General features: G+C 39.7%; 1 protein-coding gene across 1 annotated transcript; it reads left to right on the top strand.

The window, feature by feature from the left end:
- The first annotated feature begins 395 nt into the window (after nucleotides 1-395).
- Nucleotides 396-24,762, top strand: LOC104539922 (chloride intracellular channel protein 5). The gene is made up of 6 exons (XM_010183598.1): nucleotides 396-413; nucleotides 1,920-2,029; nucleotides 2,354-2,479; nucleotides 3,823-3,929; nucleotides 22,146-22,327; nucleotides 24,595-24,762. Exons 1-6 carry the CDS (start codon nucleotides 396-398, stop codon nucleotides 24,760-24,762), a joined length of 711 nt encoding a protein of 236 aa, XP_010181900.1.
- The last annotated feature ends 160 nt before the right edge of the window (nucleotides 24,763-24,922 follow it).

Here is a 24,922-nt window from a genome sequence, read left to right as displayed (position 1 = left end):
CTGTGTCTCCATTGCCGTTCATCTGCTTTGTTCCCCCAGTAATCCTCTCTGATCTTGAGAGGGTTTTTCACTATTGCTTTGCAGGACGGAGAACATGTAAAAATATGCAGAGCTGGGTAACTCTTAAAATTTGTATAAGAATATAGAACTGGAGAGAGCAGGGAAACAGTCTTCCTGAGCCTTTTTCCTGAAAAAGGTGGAATTGTTACTTGCAGTGGGTGATGAGAACAGGTGGGAGCTTGCCTCCATGCAGGATGGAGACCTGCAGGAGGGCTGGAGCTTTGCGTGTTATTGTGATACAAGACCTCTTTGCTCACAAGATATTGGCAGGACCTGGTAAAACAGGGCTTTACACTCACTTTGAAGCCAGTCAAGTGAAGAGTGAATCAGACTCAATGGAGTTATATGTCAAAGCAAATTCAGAGAAGGAAAGACAAGAATCAGCCATGCAAATGGCAGATCCATGATTTCAGGTAGAAGAGCAGCCAAACTGTACCCCCTTATCCAATCATCTCTGGAGTGTTTGAAACCCAATCTGAACCCAGGGAAAAACTCTTTACATACCACTAAACTTTACAGTGGGTTGTCTTCAAGCCTTGAATACACACTCTCTCCATATTTTGGTAGATTGGAAACCTGGAGTTTGTTTTTAAACTCAAAATCATAAAAAAGCTGCATTCAAGACATGAAAAAGATTCACGACACCTACCAGAAAAACTTTCAGCAAAACATTTCACATGGAAGGCCTGAATTTGTAGCAGCTGGATGCATCTTAAAATGTTTCTACTTATGCTGTGCATATTTCACAGAACTGTAATAATTAGAAGTGATTCCATCTTTAAGACTACCTCCCAGCTTGAATATTAATAAGACAAAATTTATGAGAACAAACAGAGTAATATAAACATTTCTCCAAGGGAAAAGAGCATATATTTGCTTAGCTCTTTCATCAGCCGTTTTGGGACACAAACTGTGCGCATGAAATACAGTTATGCAACGCATGTGGGTCAACAACAGAAGGTTGGTTGCTTCACCAGGATTATAAGAATCGTTTAAACACAATGGTACCACAAATTAAAATGGAAATCTATCAAAAACATTATCGTCCTGAAAGCTTTGGCCACAAGCATAATTATTGTAGAAGGATGTTGTCCTTGGATGCAGCTTTGGCTCAGTTCAGTTAGTGTTATTTGTATCCCTCCATGGCTCAAAGTCAGGATGTGCATGGCTAAGGACCATAAATTTTTAGAGGAAAAAACAGGCTGCTTCCTCAGTGCTAACACTAGCAGTTTTTTATTGTTTTGTAGTGGTTTGTAGGCAACTCATTAGGTACTAGAGATAGGAACAGCCTGAATTATTGAATGCCGTGGCCGAAATCTGCCTTTAACTTTGGAAGGATTCAGATGGAGATTTGTCTGGATCAGGTTGGTTGTGTCTGAGGCTGGATGTGAACAAGAATGAGTGAATGAGTGCTTGGGTTTCAATCTAGATCTGAAGGCACATATTTTGGCTGGTAAAACAGTGAGGCAGATCTTGAACTGCAGTCCACAGTCTTAAATAGAGCAGAAAACCTGTCCTGAGTTTTATAGCATGCCTATGAAGTAGGCAGTCCTGTAGGGATAAGAGTGATTGAAAGAATATACAGTCTCCTGGGTGTTGCTTGCCCTCAGCAAGGGACATGTCTCTTTTACCCAGAGCTGCTCTCAGGAAAGGTACCAGTTGGCTTTCTGAAGCTCCTGATAAAGGCTGAATCCTGCAGTAACTCCATTCTTATGGTGGTGATAAACCGTACTAAATAACAGGCACTGTCAGTTATTTTTACACTGGTTATTTTTCTTTCAACATCCAATTTTCCGTCTTCAGGGAGGTAAGTGACTAACAAGGCTGAAATTTATTTTTCCTCTCTTTCCATCCCTCAGGCCGGCATAGATGGAGAAAGCATTGGGAACTGCCCGTTCTCCCAGCGTCTCTTCATGATCCTGTGGCTCAAAGGAGTTGTGTTCAACGTCACCACTGTTGACCTGAAAAGGTAAAAATTGTTCAGTTTATTTGAAAGTAGTGATATGATCCAGTGTTTGCCCTATAGAAAGGCCCCACCAAGTTCAATCAGATTTGTATCTAGCCTAGAGAGCCTGCGGTGCACAACAAAAGAGTTGGGATTCAAGTTTGGGATTTTTTTTTCACTTGTGGAATGTTTTTATATTTAACAGGGTGCTTGGGGTAGTTTCAAAGTCTTTTAACCACAAACTACAGGAAAAAAGAAGGGCAATCTGCTTTTGTAGGAACTATAAATATCTGTGCAACTACCTGACCATAAAGATTAGTGATTTCATGGTTTTTTCTCTCTCTGCAGAAAGCCAGCTGACCTACACAACCTGGCTCCTGGGACCCACCCACCTTTCTTGACTTTTAATGGAGAAGTCAAGACAGATGTTAACAAGATTGAGGAATTCTTGGAAGAGACTCTTGCACCTCCAAAGTAAGAACTCGGGATTTTTTCAGTCAATATTCCATTTCCTAGGAATGAAAGATGTCCTAAGAGGAGTTCCTAAAAAGCACTCCCTCCTACAATCTTTACTTACAGGAGTAATATTTATTTATGAAACTTGCTGGCTTCAGTGAGATGACTTCCATGTGTGCAGGTTACTTGTGTGACTAATAACTGCAGAATGTTTTCTCTGTACACATTTCAGGATGCCCTTGTATGCAGAATTAAGGAGACCAATGCTAGAAAAATTTTGTAGGGGTCTGGTGTCCACATTTTACAAAGCTAAAAATAACTTGGAATACATGCTGAGAGTTGCCACACAAAGTATATGTGCCAGGAAAAGCATTTTACAGCAAAAACCTGGAGGTTTCTGAGCTGTATGGTGTATTGGAAAGGTTGGAAGGAGAACTGATTACAGAGTACGAGAAGCTCTGGAGGCAGAAAAGTGCTCATTATTCTGGTCAGGGAATGACAAAAGCCCACGATTGAAAGTTACAACCAAACTAATTCGGCTTAGAAACAAGGCACAGATTTTTTCAGTATAGATGATTAACCATTGGAACAAGCTACCCAGGAAAGGTTCAGATTCACCAGATATGCCTTAGTTAGTCAAACATTTTGGATTTAATACAAGGGTAATGGAAAAAAAAATGTTGGCTTGTGTTTTAGACTTTAAAATCTATGAATCAATGAAAATTGTCTCTGTTCCTTATGGAGTGTTTTACCTCCAACTGAATCAGCAGCTATAGGCCAGTCCTGAGGCAAGAGATCAGATATTTAAATATTCTGTACTCTGGTCCAAGACCACTGAAATAGTAGGAGTCATTAGTTTGTGCTGGTCTTTCAAATCGATATATTCCTTTGCACCAGATGTCTACAGAAAACAAATCAGAGACTGAAAACTTTATGTTCTGTCACCTGGGTAGTACTAACATGCCTTGCTATTACACCCTGGAGTAGTTTTTAGCGTAGGGAACCAGACACGACTGCCATTCATAATAAAGTGAGCTGACTGCCAGACTCCCCTGCACCTTTCTGGAAATTTATGCTTCCTTCTGATTTAAGCCCACTGTATCTTGGATTGTGGTCACATAAAGCACCAGTGCAATTACCTTTGCCATGAAGCCATTCTTGTGTAACTGTCCAAATGCCTGCCTTGACAGACACAGATATTAATAAGAGGGACTTGCCAAACTGCTGTTTTGAGATAAATGAAAGCATTAATTGCAATTCTCCATGCAGGACTTTTTCCTTTATCCTGTGAGTTGTATTTGTAATCATCACTATTTGCTGATAACAAGATGTTGCTTTACACACTTCTACTCCCTTTTCAGGTACCCCAAGCTGGCTGCTAAGCACCGGGAGTCAAACACTGCTGGAATCGATATCTTCTCCAAATTTTCTGCATACATCAAAAATACCAAGCAGCAGGATAATGCTGGTGAGTAAGATCATTACCAAAAGAGCCAGGAAGTTTGTGCACTTTGAATTGGCATAGTCTTGCCATTCTCCCATCATTTTATTGTAAACTCTGTTCATGTGACATCAGGTACCACTGCTGATCAACTTGATGGTAAGTTCAGTGGACTCAATTCATATGTCTGTAGTTGAATTGACTGCATGTATACTTGTAAATAAAAGAGACTGAAAAGCGTTCAGTAGCCCCTTTACCCATTGCCATGACATGGCTTTTGTCCACACAGCCCAGCTCCCTCACCAGAACAGGGTCCCATACTGCTTACTGGAAGTGGCTGATGGCCTATGCTACCTCCTCTACTCTGCCCAGGCTCTTAGAAGACTGCGTATTGAGTGGACCCAAACCCATGCCAATACTGAAAATTTAGTAGTGACTGGGTGAGAGAAGTCCATGCCCTGACCTTTCATAATGTGTTAGTTGTGGCCATCAGACTCCTGACCCACTTATCTCATGGTTATGTTACACTGTTATAGCTACTCTGCTCTTGTAAACTGAGCTATATTAAGGTATTTAACATAAAGTAATTAAATGAAAGAAGTGGCTTTAAGAAATGTAATTGCACTCTTTCTTTTTTTTGTTTGTGTGTCTCAATAAATACTCCCCTGAGAAGCTGGATGCCATGCATATTTACACGCATCCTACACCATCTTTGTAATGAAATTGCTTTTCTTTCCCACATTCCTTTCGCCTCGTAAAGACTTCAGCCAGTCTAAGCTCCAGTTGCTCCATGAAAGCTAATGGATTTACACTTCCATATCCCTCGAGATTATCTACTAGAATGTTTGCAGTCACTCACTTATGTATGTCTTACCCTATATTAGTAGTTTCACAGACCTAAAGCATGTTAAATACCATGTGCTCCTGTCATATAATTCAGAGAAGACTAGAATTTTTCAGGTTCCAGCTCCGCCACAGATTTCATCTGTGTGATCACATTTCATTGCCTGGGGCTGACCCATGAGATGGAAATGGGTAAATGGTGATTTATGTCAGATAACAATCTGTGCCGTGATATTTTTGTGTGATCACATTTCATTGCCTGGGGCTGACCCGTGAGATGGAAATGGGTAAATGGTAATTTATGTCAGATAACAATCTGTACCGTGATATTTTTCCATTGTTAACAGAAGGAAATAATTGTAAGTGCTTCACTTCTCAGGGATGCTAAAAAGTTATATTTTGTCTAGTGCTGGTGGGATGCTTAGCTTACCTCTGTAGGAAGTTGTATACGGAAGACAAATTGAGAGTTAGACTAAAGAGATGTTACAGTAAAAATAAAATATCTTGGTCATTTACATGGAATTTTTAGGGTCTGCTCCCAACTTTAAATCTTAAATTAATCCTTGCTGCCCTTTGCATTCTGAAACAGCCACGGGTGTCTGTCCACATGCATAATCCCAATGCGGTGCTTCAGTGACTCTGCAGTATGCAAATCCCTGGACTCATAAGGGCTGGCAGCCCCTACTTCTGTCTAACAAACTCTTCATTTAGGCATTCTTGAAAATAGAAGCAAAATGCTTCCCAATGGCAATAGAGCACATCAACGTTATAGAGAAAAGAGATGTTACGCTGCAGTCGATTTGCGCTTCTGTGATATGCAGACATGTTGCAATTTCTGAACATAGTGAACTTTCCTCTTTGAAGTAGAGAAAAGCCTTTAGCTTAATTTTTTACAGCTGGAGTGCTGCAGTGCAAGGAGAATAAAGCAGAGATGAACAGAGTGTAAGTAGTACCTACATGTTCTTTCTATCAATGGAGTAAAGTAACTGAGGACCTCGGAGTCCTTGCGAATATCAGTGCAGACTTACACCATGTGGGAAGTAGACCTCAATTTCAGCAAAGTAATTGACTTTCCAATTTCAAGGGCTAAGCAAGAACAGCTTTTCCCTTATCCCAGAGTCATTTTGCCCACTTTCCTATCCAGCAGCACTTATTCTGAAGGCTGATTTAGATGTCACTTAATGAGTTAATTAAAAGGTAGTTGTGTTAGATTTCTTGAACAGTGAAAAGACTACAAAAAGGAAAGGACACCACCACTGCATGAATATTTCCTAATGAACCTATTTCTTTTCAATTGGTATTTTAAAAACTGGCAGCACAAATTAAAAAGGGATCTAGGGCTTTAGCTCTGATCTGATACATGTCATTTTGCAGTAGGTTCTGATGCATTATCTTTCCAGTATAACAGCAGAAGTAGTTGTATATAGTTCTGTAATAATAAAAAGCATTTTATAAACATAAAATAAAATTACTTAGGAGAGCGTCCCTTTCCCTGTCTCCAAAATCCAAGATCCAAAAGGAACAGATTTCTGCTTGTTCTTATGCAGTTCCTCTATACCTCAGCTCTCAGATAAAGGTATAAACTAATCACAGACATCCTCTATATTGGCTCTTAGTTCTGACTGACTCAAGTGCTTGGGTTAATCTGGAAAGCCACACCAGTGATCTGGACATCAGTTGCACATGATCAAAATAGACAAATAGAAAAAGACATGTTAATAAATCCAAAATAGAATGGAGAACCCAGACAGTTATATAAAAATAATATTAGTTTATGTTAGTTGGGAGTAGGGGAGTGCTGAATACCAAGCAAGCTAAAGCACCAAACACCAGGTTGTTTGAGTTATGTGTTCTTAACTTGGGAGTCAGGGAGGTGAATTCATTAACGCGTGGGATATCAGGCTGGGAATTTGTAGCATCATCCTATCTCTAGCTGCGAGAAGAGTGTGTTAGGGGTAATTATATGTGATAATTCTTCAGAGCACACTGGTTTAGCAGAGATCATGCGGTCTACATAACGTGAGCTCTCACTACAGCCTGTGGCTACTAAATCTTTGCGGAAAAATGGCATGAAGTGTTTGGGATAATTAATGAGGTCTACGCAGTATGAGGATACTGTATGTGAGAAATAATGAGAACCTGTGCATGTGAAGGATAAGCCCAAGCTGGTGTTCCTCCCACGAGGGTTAACAGCCAGGGCCATGCAATGATTTAAAACTTCAAGTGATGCCATCACTTGGCTGTGTCATTGCACTATTTCTTGTCCTGAGAGAGGTGATGAGATGGCACTGATAACAGCCTGTAGCCTTTAAGTAGCTAAATGATTTTTTTTTCCCTGATAATGGAAGAGTTACTGAGGAAAACAAGATTTGTAATTTCTTGGTTTGGTGTGTGTCTGAATTCTTGCATGTAAATGAAGACACAATTATACTTAAGTCTGTTTGTTTCTGAGATTATGATACCCTCTGGTGGCAAACATGTGAATACATAAAGCAAGCAGCTTTACAATCAGAGCTGAAACATCTTCTTAACAAAAGAGGTTTCCTTCAATCAAGACAGTTTCCTCTCACAAATGCAACATCATCAAAAAAGAAGCGTTTCACAGTAACCTATTGATTTTGACAAAGTTTTCATGGAAAAAAATAATGTTTTTTCTGGATGAGTTAAAATAACTTTGAAGTAAAATGCTTTCACATTACAGAGAAAAATAGTACATTTTTTTTTTCTGGATTCAAGCAGTACTTCATTAGCCACACGCCGTTATGTTTTATGCCTGGCACAGAAGCAGGTGATAACCTTCTTCTGTAAGTCTGTGTGGCAATATGTTATTGATCATGATTCATTTACTTACCAAAGGTATTTGGCAGCTAGGCTGCCCTGATTTAATAGTTCCCTGAATTTGTGATTCTTTTTTTCCATCTTTGTTTTCCTAACTTTTCTGTCTTACAATATAAAAACGTTGAAAGGTTTGGAATGGGCTGGCGAGGGCTGTAAGCCCAGAAGCAAACATGCTCATGCCATATCAAAGTCCCACCACTTTTAAGCTTCTTGAAAGGGAAGGAATTGATTCCAGATTCTCAGGATGTGGCAAGCTGTGTTTAAAGAAAGTGTGTGCATTTATTATTTCAAGTCAGTTCAATTACAACAGGCTTGATTCCTTCCACCCCCTGTGTCACTCGATAATTTTATAACAGGCCTCTCTGAAGGAGTCGTCTCCTCATCGTGGGATAGATCCACATCTTGCTTTGGTAGCACAACTGGGTTATTCAGTCCTCTGGCCACTGCCACCAGGCTTCACCGCTTGGACTCTACATGACAAGTGCTCATTCACACACGAGCAGGAGTCCTTCAGAGACTTCAGTAGCAGCAGTCTTAAAAATTATTTCCTGAATGCTCTTGCTCAAGTTTTCATGGCCAATTTGAGAATTTTTGGTTGCTTAGTAATTGTTTAATATCTAGAAGGTCTTGTCTGAGCACACAAACATAAACCAAGATCTTGTGAGTTTACTTTGGTGCCTTTGGTTGATGCTGAGCAAGTCACCCAAACTCTGTACAGTAATCAGGGTATCAACAGTTTATGTATTCATTGGAGGAGGATGAGATTTCATTAATTGGAAAGCTGTGCACATACTTGGTATCTTGCTTATTATTTTTTCTTCCGAGACTGTATACTGCAAACCATGGGGACAACCTATCGTAGCCACCCATTAACTGTCCCGCCTAAAATTGCAAGTTCCTTGGCTCATAGAATGAGCCCTTTGATTTCATTTACGAGTTTAAAAAGTTGTTCTTGAATTGAGTTCTTAGGGGGCACTAGCTCCAGTGTGGGTGGGCGCATTCATTAGTGGTATGGAAGGATATTTCACTGTACGGCTCTTCAGAAGGCGCTGAGCTGGGAGACCACCAACATGATTTCATGCAGAGGAATTTCCAGCCGTCTGACCAGAGGACTCCGCTTGTCTGGTTTGGATTTACATCAAGAGGCCAAAAATAAAAGTGCATTTAAATCATTAACTTACACGTGATTAAACGCTGTTCACCTCTTTCAGTAGCTACATCATATTTCGTGGTTAAATGCGTGAGGTTGGAAATATCTCTCTCCGTGTGCAGTGTACTTGTGTATACGGTAGATGCACACACACACAAATATATAGGGCTGGAATTAAAACTGGCCTACACCAGTTTTACACTGTGGAGTTGCTCTTGCTGAGAAGAGAGTCAAACTCATAGTATAGGTACGTGCGCAGGCTGGATGGTGTGCTCTGATCCTTTCTAGAGGTCACTGCATACCTCCCTAAATAGGCAGAAAATCAGTTCACTCCAAAGACCTACGTAGATTATTTACAGTAATAACAGCTCTGTGATGCAGATTGTTCGTGACAACTGAGCTGATGTACGTAGCTGGGGTGGGAGCTTCTCGATTGTGCGGGTCAGCTCCTCTTGGCTTTAATGGAGCAAGTTAAAAATGCTGTTTGAATGCCCTTGTGTTGATGGGGAGTTTCCTGTGACAGGGAATTTGGACCAGGCTCTAATTTGGGACCGACAGTAATGCTTTATGCTTTTTGCATGGATTTTCAAGGTGCCATATAAGTATATAGGTATAAATATATATATGTGTGTGTGTGTGTGTGATGTCTGCGTATCAACTTGTCATTAAATTTTTTCCTACTTCTTCTGCAGTCGCAGAATTTCCCTTTTTCACTGCAAATCCCCACACATGTCCAAGGGCCAGCAAGAGCCACAGTTTGTCCTACACTCTGATGATATTAAGTTCTCTCTGTCATGCAACCAAGAAGGACTAGAAGTACCTTTTAAAGTAATTTTAGAGAAAAGGACTTGCTTTGTGATGGGCTTTCTAGCTATGGAATGTCTCAGGCTGACAGATCTTTAACTGTATCACTTCAAAGCACAAAAAAAGTTATTTCAGAACATTTTAAACAAGCTTTTATGGCTCCCTCTGAGCTGAGTACTGTTGGGCTCGCGGTAGCTAAAGTGCCTGGCAGCTTTACAAAACCAGCCCTAATATAAAAAATACCCAGTCTTTAAAACATATGTAAAATAGCTTTTCTGCAACATTTGTGGCACATAAAGTACCAAATACATGTTGGTGAGTGTGATATAAAGCTTTTACTGCCATTCATTTGGGATGACCCATATAACTCACTCATGATATGTTAATAAAACCGTTCTCCACTCTGTCTCTTTATAAAAACACACATAAAAAGACCACTAAAACAGCGGTGATAGCTGTGTGCTAACTTGTTAAGTAGTGCCGCAAGTAGCATTTATCATCTGTCTTAAATCGCTTTATCTGCTTTCTGCCTGGTAATCAAAGACTGTTTTTAAAATGCTCAGAAACAGCAGTTTGCAAAATAAGTTTGCTTGAGAAATAACTTTTTGAAAGTTCTCTGCAAAATCGTGCTGGCTGCAGGCCCAGAGCCATCAATACTCTGCCAGGTACCAGTGACAGCTTTAAGGACCAATATCTTTTGACCTGCCAAAACTAAGATCTCAGATTTTATGCCATTGGAAAGAAGAGGTTTTCAGTTTTCTAAAATGGTAACAAGCCACCATCTTAACCTTGGAAATATGTCCCTTACTAGGGAATGTTTCTGAAATTTCCTATCATTTAGGTTTTTTTCCTTCTTCTAAGACTTTGCTAATTAAGGTATGAAACTTTCCTGACAGAAATGTGAAAAATACTACTTCAAAACAACATAAAAATAAAACTCTGTATGAGTCCAAATGCAATCAGACTGCAAGCCCTCCAAGGCAGGGACTTGGTAGGCCTGATTAGCAGTCTTAGATGCAGCTATCCTGGGAACAGTAAATATTTACAATTAATATACCAACAGATATAGTATTTTTGATACACCTGTACTGTGAAACCATACTATACCATAGCAGGGGAGAGAAAAAAAAAAGGAAGAATCTATATATTTATATAAGTTAAAGACAGAGAATATGCACAACCCTAAAAAAACATTGACAGTATATAGTGTAGTCAAAAAGGTTAGTGATACAATCAAATTAAGTCATGTTCTTGAGCATTTGCTGAATCAGGGCCTATATGCAGAGGCCAGGCCTAGACTAAAATACTTGCAACGGGAACTGTAGTTGGCAGATGCTCTTCTTTAAGAGGGAATTATTTCCCCTGTGTGTTTGGATATTCCTCCAAGTGCTGCTGGCTTTACTGGGATGCTTTGTTGTGCTTCCCAGTCGAGCTCCCATGCTTGCACACAGGAGCAGTAGCACAGCTGGAAGTGGATTAGAGCAATCTGGCGGCAGCAGTCCTGGGAGGAATTAAGTGCCTCACTGCTGGAATGGGAGGCCTAAATTACATTATTATTTAGAACTGAGTTTTAACTTCATTGCTCTATGGTTTCGCACTAGTGGGTAACTCCCTTCGTTGCAATATATGTGATGCATCTTAAATATGTTCCCCACAGCAAGGATTGAGACAGGGTTGTGGCCTAACTCAGTAAAGAGTCCAAATCTTACATAAGCAAATGTCCAGATTTAAGCACCCAATTGGTCTTATTGTCTCAAGAGGATTGCTTACAGGCTCATATTTAACAACTGTAGAGCAAGCTATCACATGAGAGACAGCCCAGTGACTGGCTCTTAGAAGTCAGTTTGCAAAACTGTTGATGACTTCAAAGGGAGAAGGTTTGGCCCAGAATCTGTTTTTCCCAAAACAGAGTTTTTGTTTTATGCATGCAAATGTTCTTCATAAAATAACAGGGAAGAGAAGAATGAGACATAACTGAAAAACAGTGTTACTGATTTTCTTTATTAGATCAGATCTTCAATAGCTGACCTTTAGCTTCAAAACAGTGCTGGGAATAAGGTGACTAAATGGGAACTGGAGACATGATTCTTTTCTAAATATCTTGATTCTCCTGATTGCAGAAAAAAAAAAAATCAGAATTTCACAGTTTGAGGCTAAAAGTGACTTTGGGTTACTATCTCCTTCAAATCACATCCCAGTCAGTTTTGCCCATTGAGCAACCATTGTTACTTCAGCCTTTAAAGTTTAAGTTATTTTGCATCAGTGAGATTTCTGCAACACTCCAAGGCATGGTGCAACCATTCCCATCTCTAGCAAAGAATGACCTGACAGCCCCATAACACATCTGATTAATTGCATTCTGGGAGAAAAACTACTGTGATCTTTGCAAGCATCTTAAGTCTTGAAGCATGGGATTGAATTGCAGTCATTGTCTTAATGCTGAGTAGCAAATTCTCTGTGACTTTGATGATGGTACAGTCAACCCAGCTTGGTCCTTGTTCCAAGATCTAAAAGATGATATTATGGATTTTAAAGTGCCACAAGCTGCCCATGCAACTCTGCTCCCTTCCAGCCCATTTCTGCCAGAACTGGATTAAAGCTTGGATTTTATTCGTCTTGTTAGAAACACTGCAAGCAGTAAGTCCACCTCCCCTCTCTCCTTGTTTGTTCCTTAAACAGCTTCTTCCTTTGGCAATGTGGAAAGTGAATTTGTCCACCTTCCAACCATTAGACGTTTTCCCACTTTTGTCTACAAGGCTGAAGAGCTCCCTCACGCATCCCTCCCAGATGTTTTGTCCATGAGAGGGCATCTGTGCATGTTGACCTCTTGGCCTTCTCTCCAATAAAAGCTGAACAAATAAACTCTCCAATCCTGACATTTTGAGGCTTGTTTGCAGCCCTTGAGTACCATATTATTGTTCTCTTTTGACCTTTTGCTCAAATTTTCAAAGCCTTTTTTAACTGGGGACATTAGAGCTGGGAAAAATATTCTTAATACTTGTTGCAACAGGGCTGTTGCAACAGAGGGAATATGACCTCCCTACTAGTACTCGAAAATTTTTCATACATCCAGACATAATTATAGCTCCTCCTCCTTTCAGAGGGGTTAAGTTGAGGCATAATCACAATGAACCCTAAGTCATTTCATGGAGCCTGAAACAAAAAATTCCCAAAAGCAGAGAAACAATGGAAAAGAATTAAGATGTGAGTCATTTGCAAATCTCATAGTCTCATGATTTTTTTGTATCTGAGTAACAATTTTGAACACAAAGGCCAAAAACATTAAAATAAAACTATTTGGGACTGAGATTTGCTAAGTGAGCTGGGGGATTTGGGAACTAAATAAGATTTAAAACTTCATCCTCTGATGCTGCTAGCTGAGCATTGCTGCGTTTCCCTCTCCCATGTCTTCACCACTGCTGAAGTAAAACAACGTGGTTGAAATGAATGGACTGCAGCTGAGATTATCTTGGTGTAAACAAAAGCAGACTTTATTTTTCTAGTGCCTGGGATTGAAATAAATTGACATTAAAGATGCAAGCACCAACAGCCTGTAGAGGAACAAAAATTTTTTGCTTAAATATTAGAACACAAGGGGTCCCCACAGCACTGTCACTAAAGCCCAGCTGCACTCTCTACCAGAAGCTAAATTTACTCTTATTTTAATGCAGAAACATGTAGTTATTTTTTCTTTGTTACTTCCAGAATCATCTTGTTTGCTCTTTGCTAGTAAAACAAAACTTTATACTCCAAGTAAACACAAAGCATCTTAAAAATCAAGATACCAGAGTGATAATCTTATCTTATAAATAAGTGGTTTTATAATCTGCAGGGCTTGATGGTTTGGGTTGGTTTTTTTTTTCAGGTTTCTGATGCAAATCAGCTGCTGCTTGTCTGCAGTTGGTTTGGGGACACCTGCACAAGGCAGCACCGCAGAGGTCAGGATTAGGCCCTCGGGGACATGCTCCAGACGTGACGCTTGTCACTTGCGTACTGCTACAGAGTTAGGATGATTTGTGAATGCAAGTTAGGCACCGTTCTTCCTGGGGCACTTGTAGGCCAGTAGTTTTACATTCACTTGCTTCCTGCCCTCGGGGTCACTTGGACTCCTAGGAGACTTGGAAATGAACCCTTCTTCTGGTGTCACTGTAACACCTGGGCTTTCTTCTTAAAAAACAGCATTTGAAGGTGTTCCAACTGCATTCTTCATTATAACATTAGAACTATTACATTTATTTCTTGCCTCTGCTCTAAATCCAAGTAAGAAAATGGAAGGAAGAAACCTGACTTTTTAGTCTAAAACTAGAAAGAAGTCAAAACAAATTTCCTAGATGCTTGAAAAATATGTGTTCAATTTTCTTTTTAAAGACATTATCTATTTACCTTTTTCACTGGGTTTAATTTCAAAGTAGGACAAATGGTATCATAAAAATAGGATGATGCCTCTTCTTTTTGTTATATTTACAGTTTATCCTCAAACTGTGACATACGTCCAGGACTGGTGCATTACTGATTTTACCAATGTAAAGCTTGTGCCTGAAGATTGCTATTGTCCTTATTTTCTATATAAGAAGTTGGAAGGCAGAGAATTAAAATAATTTTTAAAAGGTGATGTAGAAAAGCTTGAGAATAAAAGAATCGGGTCTCCTAAATCCAGGTAACCTTTTAACCCTTTTATCAGTTTGCTCTGGCTTAGAAAGGGATACCTGGGGAATCAAGGTCTCAGTCTCAGAGAGAATTTCTGTGGAGTTTTTGAGACAGGTTTGCCAAAGCATCCCAAACTTTTGGGATGAAGCTTTAATTGGTCAATCCACATCATCAAAGGTTTGTCGGTGGGGTAGGGAGGGGAGGGAGGGGTGGGATCATCTCACCCAAGTCTGTCTAAAACTTATACGTAGGTCATTCCATAATCCTGACTTCTTTTGTGATCAAGAGAGAGGGACATAAATCCATTTCTAAAGGGCAGTTTGATTTATCTTCAAATATGGGTCTAAAGCTGGGAGAACTTCATTTAGAAGTGCCTGTTTTTCATTGCTATCTATAAAACAGACTTGGACAACTAGATTGGACTAATGACCTAACTCTTAGATGACTAAAGTTAGACAAGGTGAATCTTATCCATAAGTAAATTAAAACATTTTTGATGTATCCAGGTTCCAAAGGTTGCTTTGGGTGTCTAACAGTTGTATTTCAACTCCATATATCTTTGAGTCCTGGCTGAAGTGCTCCTGGGCTTTAACCCCTCCATTTCTCCCACTAGACATACACAGAACATATGCGCCAACATATATGGAAAATATACACCTATTTATATCTGCTTTAGACCATGTCTGAAGGGCGGCTTATGACCAAAGTTGTGTGTGATACCTATTTGCAGGTGTGCACCGGTGTCTGTGTCTCTTGTCACACTCCCGGTGTGGGCTCACCTGAACACAGACCAGGAGTGAAAATCCCTTTCAAGTCCCAGCTCTGACACATCTGGACGATGAATATGAACCCCTGTCCCCTAAGAGAAACTGCCAACCAGGAAAGCAGAGTTGAGGAATTAATCTATTTCTTTTCTGTCTACACAACCAGGTATTCATTAAGTGAGCAGAAAAAGACAGTATGGTTGTGTGGGCATTTACCTTTGTTGTGGGAACATACCCAAGTCTCTGTTCCAGTGAATATTGAATTATTTATCTAGAGTGGAACATCTTAAATAGGAGAGGTGACTCACTCCAGAAACTCCTTTTGGCCCAGAGTTAGGCATCTAAATACCTTGGACGCATGGGAGCCAAACCTCCATCCTTCACCTCTGCATTTCCAATGTCTCTCTTAGTGACTGCCCACTCACTTGCCTCTCAGTGTAGATGCTGCTCATAGCTGGGGATTTTACAAGGCAGAAACATGTCTGAAAGGATGTTGCAATACTCAAATTGGCAATGCACTTGCCCTTTGGGGACTAAACCCTAATATTTAAGTATCTCTTCAAAAATGGGAGGTGTTATCCTATATCACTTAGGTGAATATTCAAAGGGTAGGATTCATCTCACGTAACTTCACCTCCCTGAAAGTGAGGTGTCTAGTCTGAGCTAGTCCTTTAGGCATTGACTAAATGCAGTGAGAAGGGCACGTCTGGAGTGAGTCACACCAGTTTAAATCAGGTGTCTCTCTCAGGCAACTAGAAGGAATAGCCCTCTGGAGATGCTTAGTACCTCTGAGCAGAAAGAGGACCTTCGAAACCAGCTTAGACAAGACACCTGGCTCTTAAAATGGCTAAGCAGAAGAAATGAAGGCAGTGCTCAGGTCTCAAGGGTTATATGGAAATCACAGGGGGGAAGATAAACTGTTCAATATGTAATACAGTGGCGCACGTATTGCAGTCACAGCTTCTCCATGTGAGAAGGATTAATCTTTACAGATTAAAGTTACAATACTCTGTAGGCTGCCTGAAAAAAAAATGAGCAGGATGGAGAAACAGAGTGAAAATACAAATCCTTGGTCTTTAATCAGACTGTCAGACTAGTAGAATGATATTATTTTTTTACCTAAAATCGCTGTTTCTTAGCTGATTTCCCTCTCCTACCAGAAAACAGTATTGGGTCTCATATAATATCAAACTCTCTGAATCTGGAAGTGATCAGGAAAGGTGGTTTGTTTTTTTTAAAAGCAAAAATAAGTCTGAGATTGTTTGTGCGAGACTGTGAATATTTATGTACTGTTCCCCCTTTTCCCTCATTGCGTATTTCACCAAGTTCATTTGCGTGCGTTACAGGATAAATCTTACTGGAGGGCAGTGGAAGAAAGCAGTAAAAAGGAAACGCATCAATCAGTGACCCAAGGTAGGAGCAGGAATCGCTGTTCGTTTTTGTACATGGATCATTGTTAGTTGAACTTGCCGGGGCTTGACAATTAAGAAACTTGCAGTTCTGCTGAGGACAGTCTCAGGTGGTTTCGGATGATGGCTACAAAAGTCATTATGTTCCTGGGCTTCAATGACTTTGAACCCTTGTTTTCACTGTGCTTTCTGTGGTATTCACTTACGAAGAGGGCCACATATATTCTACTTCGGCTTGGAGAAAATATTTTGTGACAAAATGTTTATTTGATGAAAAATGTCACGAGGGGAGGTGTGAGTAACCTGAATTATTGACAAATGTAGGTTGAATTTGATGAATAATGGCTTGTTTTGAAAAGTAAAAATATTTTCTCTTAAACTTTTTGAAACAAAAGGTTATTCTCTTCTTAATTGAGAAATGACATGGTAATGAAGATTACCAACATTTTAAGTGATGTGGAAATGACTGAACATCTAGGCACGACTGGCTTAACCAACCATCCTTTTTTTTTCGTGTTTGTTTGGAAATCTTATGTTATTTTGCCTGAAGTTGGTTTAAAAAATTGAACTAGATTTGCTTTCTTTTAACGTAAAACAAATAGGTTTTATGTTCAATTTGGCCAAAGAATCAAATATTTTTATTGCTCTTATTGTGCCCTCAATGCTTTCCATCCCTTCCCATAACAACTATCAAGTAAAATCCTCACCCTGCAAATGGTTCCACTCAGACATGTAAAACAGGAGTCATCTCACCTAATTTTAGCAGTTTCAAATTTAGGTAGCCAGTCTGCCTGTTTTCAAAAGAGAGAGACAGGCTCCTCTGGTGGTAATTCAGCTTTTCCTAGGCTCCTATTTTAGGATGGAATGATTTGCCTTCCAGTGGCTCCTTCAGGCCACAGAGATTGGCGTTTGTGTGCTTTGTCTGCTTTGCTATTTCTTCTTGTCCCAGCATTAAACAAGGAAGGAAATATTTGGAGTTCAAGGAAGGGGAAGAAGAGTCCTTGTCTGACCTCTGCAAATGCTGTGGGTGTGGGCAGTCTGAATCAGTTTTACTTTTTCCAAACGGTTTTTCTTTTACTACTTTCTAGTTACTTTCCATTTTGCTTCAGCCTTATTTGACCCACAGAAAATAGAGATGGAAAGGATGGATGGCGCTGAAAGTTTTATTGCCGGTATTATTTGAGAGGTCAGATTAGCTGATTGTAATAGTCTTATTTGACTTTAAAATTCCTAACTCCACTGAAGTCAACAGCAAAACTTCCACGGGCTTCGAGATGGCCAAAATTTCACCTTGAGTACTTTGAGTGTGTCTTTGTCATCTGGCCCTCTCCTTGACACGCAGGATTGCTCCATGGATTACATTTTCCAATGTTTTGTTCAGTTGTGGTATAAATACTTCAAGACACAAAGATTTCTCTTTGTCCCCTGGAAATAGTTGCACTGGGTAATAGTTTAAGGAAGTTTTTGCTTGAAGAGTTGAATAACTGAGCCAAAGTCTGTTCCTGGTTGAACTGGAGTAAATATGGAATAGCTTGTTGACAATGTGGAGTTACTCCTCTTTTATGTCAGTGTAACCGAGAGCACAATTTTGCCAATTATTAACTTTTGTTACACTATTTGTATTTCTGTGCATGTCAGGATTTGTTAATCTCATTGTTCAACATCAAGTAACCTTTTGCTGAAAACAGAGCGTCATTGTGAATTAGGTATCATCAGCTAAATTGAACCTCACCCTGTGCATTTGACAGATGGTAATACATTCATTAAGTGTTCTGTGGTTGCTTTGAGGTTGGAAAGTGCTATTTTTCTGGCTTCTAACTCAGGATTCTTAAGTAAAGTTGTATAAAAGCATAGTTTTGAAGGGAGAAGGAAAATCACAAAGAGCTCACGAGGGTTTTTTTTTTAGTAATATCGTTGTTTACTAATGGGGGGATGTCTTTGGCTGCATAAGTAGCCTGGAGCAGAGTAGTGAAGGGTAGAGACGGTTCCACCATGGATTTTGCATATACACACGTACAACATCTTGGAATTTGAAGTTATGTTAAATACATCACAGGGGAGGCAATATGATGCTGGTGCCTTTGTGCCTGGTGATTTCACTGTCCAGAAAGGTGGTTTCCATGAGGTCAGACATTGCGGCTGTTTGCAAGGGTAACCTGATGACACGGCTATGGTCACATTTGGGATCTCTAAGTTCATACTGAAAGTCTTCAGGGTGGGGAAGCAATTGGAGGTAGAAATTTCCATAGCAGCACAGAGCCACATTCTCAGGCATGGCTACACTTGGTGTTGTAATATTGAATCCTCCACCCTGCCATTACCAAGACAATGCAAGGCTGAGGTTCAGGACAAGTTCTTCACACAGCTAATTAAGGGGTCACCTACACCAAGTGTAGAAGAGAAGACTCCACTGACTACAGAGTAAACTTAAGGTGTTTAGTCAAACCTACTCATTTAATCTCATTTAATTTACTCACTTCAGGGAAAGATTAATCTCACCCGTTGACTTGCAATGGAGCCTCAGCTGTTAGCAACAAACCTGTTTAGTTATTTAATGATGTTTCTGAGAGGACAAGTTGCCAAGGCAATTAGCTGCTTAGCCACTTCTGAAATTCCTTGTGGGTAGTATGTTCACAAATGGGGAATTAGTCATTTTTTAGTTGGTCACATCTTTTTAAATGTCTTCATTCAGTCTAGTGCTGTGACTGGTATTCACAAGTCCTCTACCCTGGTGAGTTCCCACTGCCCACTATCTTCTCAGTGGAGACAATGCATATAGTCATCCAGATTTTCACAAAATAGCCATAGTATGGAAGATTTAGAATTAAATCTTCTACTGGGTTTGATCAGTAATATGAGCCCGGAAAGCTCTTCCCTTAGCAAGAGTCCCAAAACCTTCAGGGCTGTACGATATTCTGAGGAGGTTATTTCTTTGTTCATATTTTTTCACCTTTCACATAATGCTTAGATATCAACAGACTTTAAAAATCTGACCCTGTGCACCTAAACTCTGATTGAAATGGCAGTTTTAAGATCTTAATGCTCTTAGCTTTTCAAAATTCTGTCACTATTTAGTTGGAAGAAAGACAGTTCTCCCTTGTTCACTACTCTTCTATTTTCATGGCTGTTCTAAGGGATTTACTAGGATCAGAAGAGTTTTGATTAATTAAATGTGGTCATTGGAGTCACAAGTAGTGGTCCAGTTCTTGACTACCAGGATAAGAGATGGTCCTGACCTTGTGGTGATTTCACTGGGAGATCTCACGGTCCTGTGGGTTCAAGCAGAGCCTGTGAATTAGGCCACAGATGCATTGAACCAGAACATACTCTATTTCTGGACTAAAGCTGTCCTATGCAAGTGCCAAGTATGAATTCAGATAGATGTTTTTCCCACTGTCACAAGCAGGCTTCACTCCAGACATTGTTTTTGAGACAGCCATGATGCATTTTGATATATCAGTAAGAAAATAAAACCCCAAACCAACCCTAATAAGTTCCAGAGAAGTTACATAAATACATCCTACCTGATGCTCCTGTCTTTGTACACACACCTAGCTGACCCCATGGGCCACCACGAAGCATCTTCTGTGGTACTGGTAATGGAAATACTGCACAGATGACTCGGAGAACTGGGTGAAGAAGCTACTGGAAAATGCTCAGCGTTAAGACAGTTCTCTAAAATCTGCATGAGCCAAATTCAATTAAATCACAGTAATTTAATTCCACTGTCTCTAAGTTAATGAACTGTAAGTGGACATAGTCTGAGGCTGGCCAAGAGAAGAATTATCTATTCAACAGGTGTTACAGGTCAAACCAAAAAGAGATTGCTAAGTCTTTTGAGTGTTGCCACATGGGGGTATATTACACGTTATGCAGTCATTACCCTTCAGTAGAAGTTGTGGGGTGGAGCACAGCTGCAGATGATTAAAGACACCACTGCCAGCATCTGACAGCAGAATATCAGTGTCAAAATTCAATTTGAATTGATTAAATAGGGGATGGCAACACTTTTGTTTTATGGATGGCAGCACTTCAGTCGCTTTAGATGCTCTGCTTTCAGAAATAAAGTTCTTCCCCTCCCTGCTATGTTTGTTGGGGTGTTTTCAGTTGGATCGCAGTCATTTCTCCAGTCAATCAATTAAGCCAGGATTTGCCACTGTGTCTGAGGCAGCCACAAAAGAGCTGGTACGGTTCCCTGGTGCTTGGTCAAGAAGCTTCAGTGGGAGCAAGGCATCAGGCAGCTTAATCTGACTTCCACCACTGGCACAGGATTTAATGGATATTCGGGCAGCAGAGAAATGATGTTCTGTGGCATTCGGCCCCTGCTCTCTCAATGGCCCTGTACGCTCCACCTTTCTCTCCGTGCCAAAAACACAGGGGCAGCTGACAGCAGAGCCAGTGGAGCTACCTGTGCCAGCAAACTGCTCTACGCAGAGCGAGTGCTGCAGCCTTTTGAAGCCTGTGTTTTGCTCCATAAATATATTTATCTCTGTGGGCCTTATAGTGCTACACCACCTGAGTAACTTGATGCATTGAGTAGTCTCTCCTAAGTTAAATGGCAGTAAGTTACTCAGAGATATATGATTTTACAGGATTAGGCCTTAAATGCTGACTCCAGGCCAGATCTGCAGCAGGTATAAATCACTGCAGGTAATTTTCACCAGCTGAAATTCTGGCCCTAAGCCCGTGAGTCATGTTGTTATTTTTTCACATTGTAAATTCTTGCTGTTTCTTATTTATATTGCTTTAGCACTTTGGGGCACTTGTCAGGGGCCAGGACCCTGTCGTGTTTGTCACCCTTCGAACAGAGATGCAAAAGACCCTTTTTGCCCCGGAGAGTTTGCAGTTTAAATAACAGGCAAATCTGGATATAGTCCTTCAGCTTTCTCTAAGTGAAGTAGTGCAATCAAGTTTTTCTATTATCTTGCTGGTAATGCATAAGAATACAAATTCTGTGCCTGGGTTCATATTTTTAACTAAAAAATTTCCACTCTGCTGCATATTATATCTAAGGGGCATTTTAAGCCTGGAAGTTGTTGGCGCAGTGTAGGACATGGTCTTCGGTAACTGAAGTGAAAGCTTCAAAGTCTCTTCTCCTTTGTGAAATTTGATTTCAGACATATTAAAAAGAGAATTTGCACCTAAGTTGAACATGAAGTGAGGGTAATCTTAGCAGTGACTGAATATCTCATGTCTTTTGTGTAGAGTTGCACTTAATTATTGTTATATTACTTCCATTTCAGTTGTAGTGTGTCTTCCAGCTCCTGAGAGCTCTGGTTAACATCTCTGGAATTATTGGTATTGTGTTTAATTATTCTGGAAGGGGTTTAAAAGTAGTAAAACTACAACTTTTTAGAGCTAAAGTAATGCTAGAAAATTCTCCTTAATTACAGTCCTCCCCGGCTGCTTAGAAAAATAATGTAATGGTGTACAGAACTCAAATTTACTGTGTGCTGGCCCCAACAGACCAGAAGAATATCGTAGGGTGTATGTGTTTTGTTGGTATATCATACTGATAAACAGTTCTTTCCTTCCATGATCTCTTCACTGTTTTTTTTTTCCTTGTTTTTGGTGCTAGTCAGAAGAAGACATGGCACAACAGTTTCCTGTGTCCCCTTTTTCCATTGCTTTACCCTCAGGTGGACCTTGTTGGGTGATTGAAGCAAAAATTAACACAAGTGAATAGCTCTTGGCTTTTTTTCTAGATACTACCATGGCCATTGACAATGAGTGCTTCTAAATAATTGTTATTCTGCCCTAATCACTTATTCACTGTTTTTTGGCAAAGCCCTTGAAAAAGGCTTGGTGAAGGCTCTGAAGAAGCTGGATGACTATCTGAGAACCCCTCTGCCAGAGGAGATCGATGCAGACAGCACTGAAGAGGAGAAGGTATCTAAACGCAAGTTTCTGGATGGAGATGACCTGACTCTTGCTGACTGCAACCTTCTGCCCAAACTCCATGTTGTCAAGGTAAAAAATGCCATGCAATGGTCAAAGAAGCCTTATAAGACAGTGAAGTGCCCTGCTCTGACAGCTGAGTCCTAAAGCCAACATGTATTTCAGCACTGATATAAGTCCTTGAAGAGCAGATTGAAATGCACTTTTGCTCCTCAGTATTTCCCATAAGTTAGTTTAATTAACTTAGTATTTAGTACATAAGGAAATTGTCCCATCAGTAGTTAATGGCAAAGATAATATTAAGGTCTAGGTATACCATCTCTTTATTTTTACCCTGCTGCAAGTAACAACAGTCTTTCATATTAATTAGTTACCATTATTCTTAAGAGAGATGTCAAAACTTTAGTCAGTTCCCACCCATTTGTAACTTTTTTTTTGAGTTGCAGTTCATCTTTTTGGGGAATATTTGTTCCAGCTGGTATTTCACACAGGGAACTTAACAAATAAAAGTCACCACTGAGGTCCAGCATTTGAAATGTACAATGGTCACTGGTATCGTGCAAATGTTGTATATCATCTTGACTTCTAAATGTTGCATTTATTTAATTTATCGGATTACATGTTTCTTTAGAATAAAGCAAATACCTGGCAGACCATGGCACGCAAGAAAGCTAGGAATTAAAGCCAAGTCATGTATCTAATTTGGCTCCATGAGCCAAAACATAAACTGAGCTTGGGAGCTGACTGCACACATGCAAAAAAAGAAAAAAAAGTTTAAAAAAGTGCGTGAGTCACCAGGTGAGAAATGTGATAATACCCTCACAGGTTTAGCTCTTTCTTTGGCTCATCTTCGTTGGTGATGTTTGAGTCAGAGAATGCAAAATGAATGTGTGACCCTTACTGGTTCCTCTCTCCCTGGAATGAAATGAAATATGTCAAGAGAGAACTAAAATCTTTTTCAGACAAGCATAGCCATAGGATATTGTCTGAAAAGCATTTTACAGATAGAAGAGAAGAGTAAATTATTTTTTCATATGATGGAAGATGTATGCTGAAAATTGTGAAAATCTTGACTTAAGTTGCCCAGCAGGTTTTATCTTCCACATATTTGTGTGAAGCACCATTGAAGGCGAGAATGCTTAATTAAATTTAGTTTAGAACAGGATTTAGACTTGCATATACCAAGTGGAGCCTAGTAATAACAACAAATCACAGTCATTTCTGAAAACACGACTGTCCTAAGAAATCTGAGATGGAAACAACTCTACCATGTGCTTTAAAAATAAAGGGGAGCTCTGTGGCACATATGTATGTAATTTATGCCCAGGAACAATTTTATACTGTCAGAAAAATTAGAGATTGGGAGTGCTCATTAAATCAGCTAATCCATCCCTTCCTATCAGCTAGTTCATTCTGTCACCACAGGATTATTCTATATGGTATTTTCTTACAGGAAAACTGAAATATCCCAATCCAGCAAGCTACTTAACCAACCAACTAGCTTTAAGCACAGATTAGCCTCATTGACTTCAATGGGACTATACAGGTGCTTAAAATTAAGTATGCACTTAACTATTTTCCTGAATAAGGGCCTGAGTGTTTTTAGAAATCAAAAATTTCCCTTGATAGACATTTTCCTAGTCTAACAAGTCTTGAAATAACCATTTTCACCCCCAGTTTATCCTAATACTTCAGTTTATAATGTCTGCTAAATCATCTTGGTTTCTCAATCACGATACCCATACCATCTCAAATTTTTCCTTTGCATGAACATGGATACAGCCTTCCAACAGCTGTAGATGATTACATCCTCTGATATCATAGGCCAGGCAAAATATATTGTATTTATTAAAAATAGAATGCAATATATATAAAATATAACATAATGTTAAATATAAGTATTATAGTTAAAACGAAAATATACTATATATAATTGTTAATAATGTCTTTCCCTTAAATCTCTCTTGTTTTTTTATGATTCAGCTTATCTACTCTTTCTTATGTGGTGTCTCAGCTTTAAGTGATGTATATAAGACTGGTAAAAACTGCCAAAACCCCAAAAATTAATATTAATGAAATTCAGTTACCATAAAAGTAATTATTTGGTGACAGTAGCCAGGCCATTGATTTAGAATGTCCTCAGACCAAGAAGTATCCTTGCAAGACAGAGGACAACCAACAATGACTTTTCAAGCTTTTCTATTATAAGCCCCTGAGTCTCCAAGCATTTCTCTCCTTTCCTATTAATTATGTGACAAGAAAGAGTAAGAAGTTTCTCTCTGAAAGGAATCTGGAGATACATCACCTGCAAGATATCCCCTTTTTTATCTTTTCTTTAGATTGTTGCAAAGAAATACCGCAACTTTGAGTTCCCGACAGAGATGACAGGGCTGTGGCGGTACCTGAAGAATGCCTATGCCAGGGATGAATTCACCAACACCTGTGCAGCGGACAAAGAAATTGAGCAAGCCTACGCAGACGTGGCCAAGCGGCTCAGCAAGTCCTAACCGACCACAGCGGTGGCTCAGTATCCCCTTTTACAGACTCTTCTCCTTGTTGCCTTAAAATATACTTTATCGTTGTGCTATCTGGTTGGCATCCCTATGACTTCACCTGTTCAAGACTATAGGCCAGGGACAAATCTGCTTCTCCCTGGAGAAAACAGAA

Source organism: Mesitornis unicolor, unplaced genomic scaffold, assembly GCF_000695765.1.
Source record: "Mesitornis unicolor isolate BGI_N332 unplaced genomic scaffold, ASM69576v1 scaffold2284, whole genome shotgun sequence".
Classification (NCBI taxonomy): domain Eukaryota; kingdom Metazoa; phylum Chordata; class Aves; order Mesitornithiformes; family Mesitornithidae; genus Mesitornis; species Mesitornis unicolor.
The sequence above is the reverse complement of the archived record's forward strand: the minus strand, read 5'-3'. Positions and strand labels throughout refer to the sequence as shown.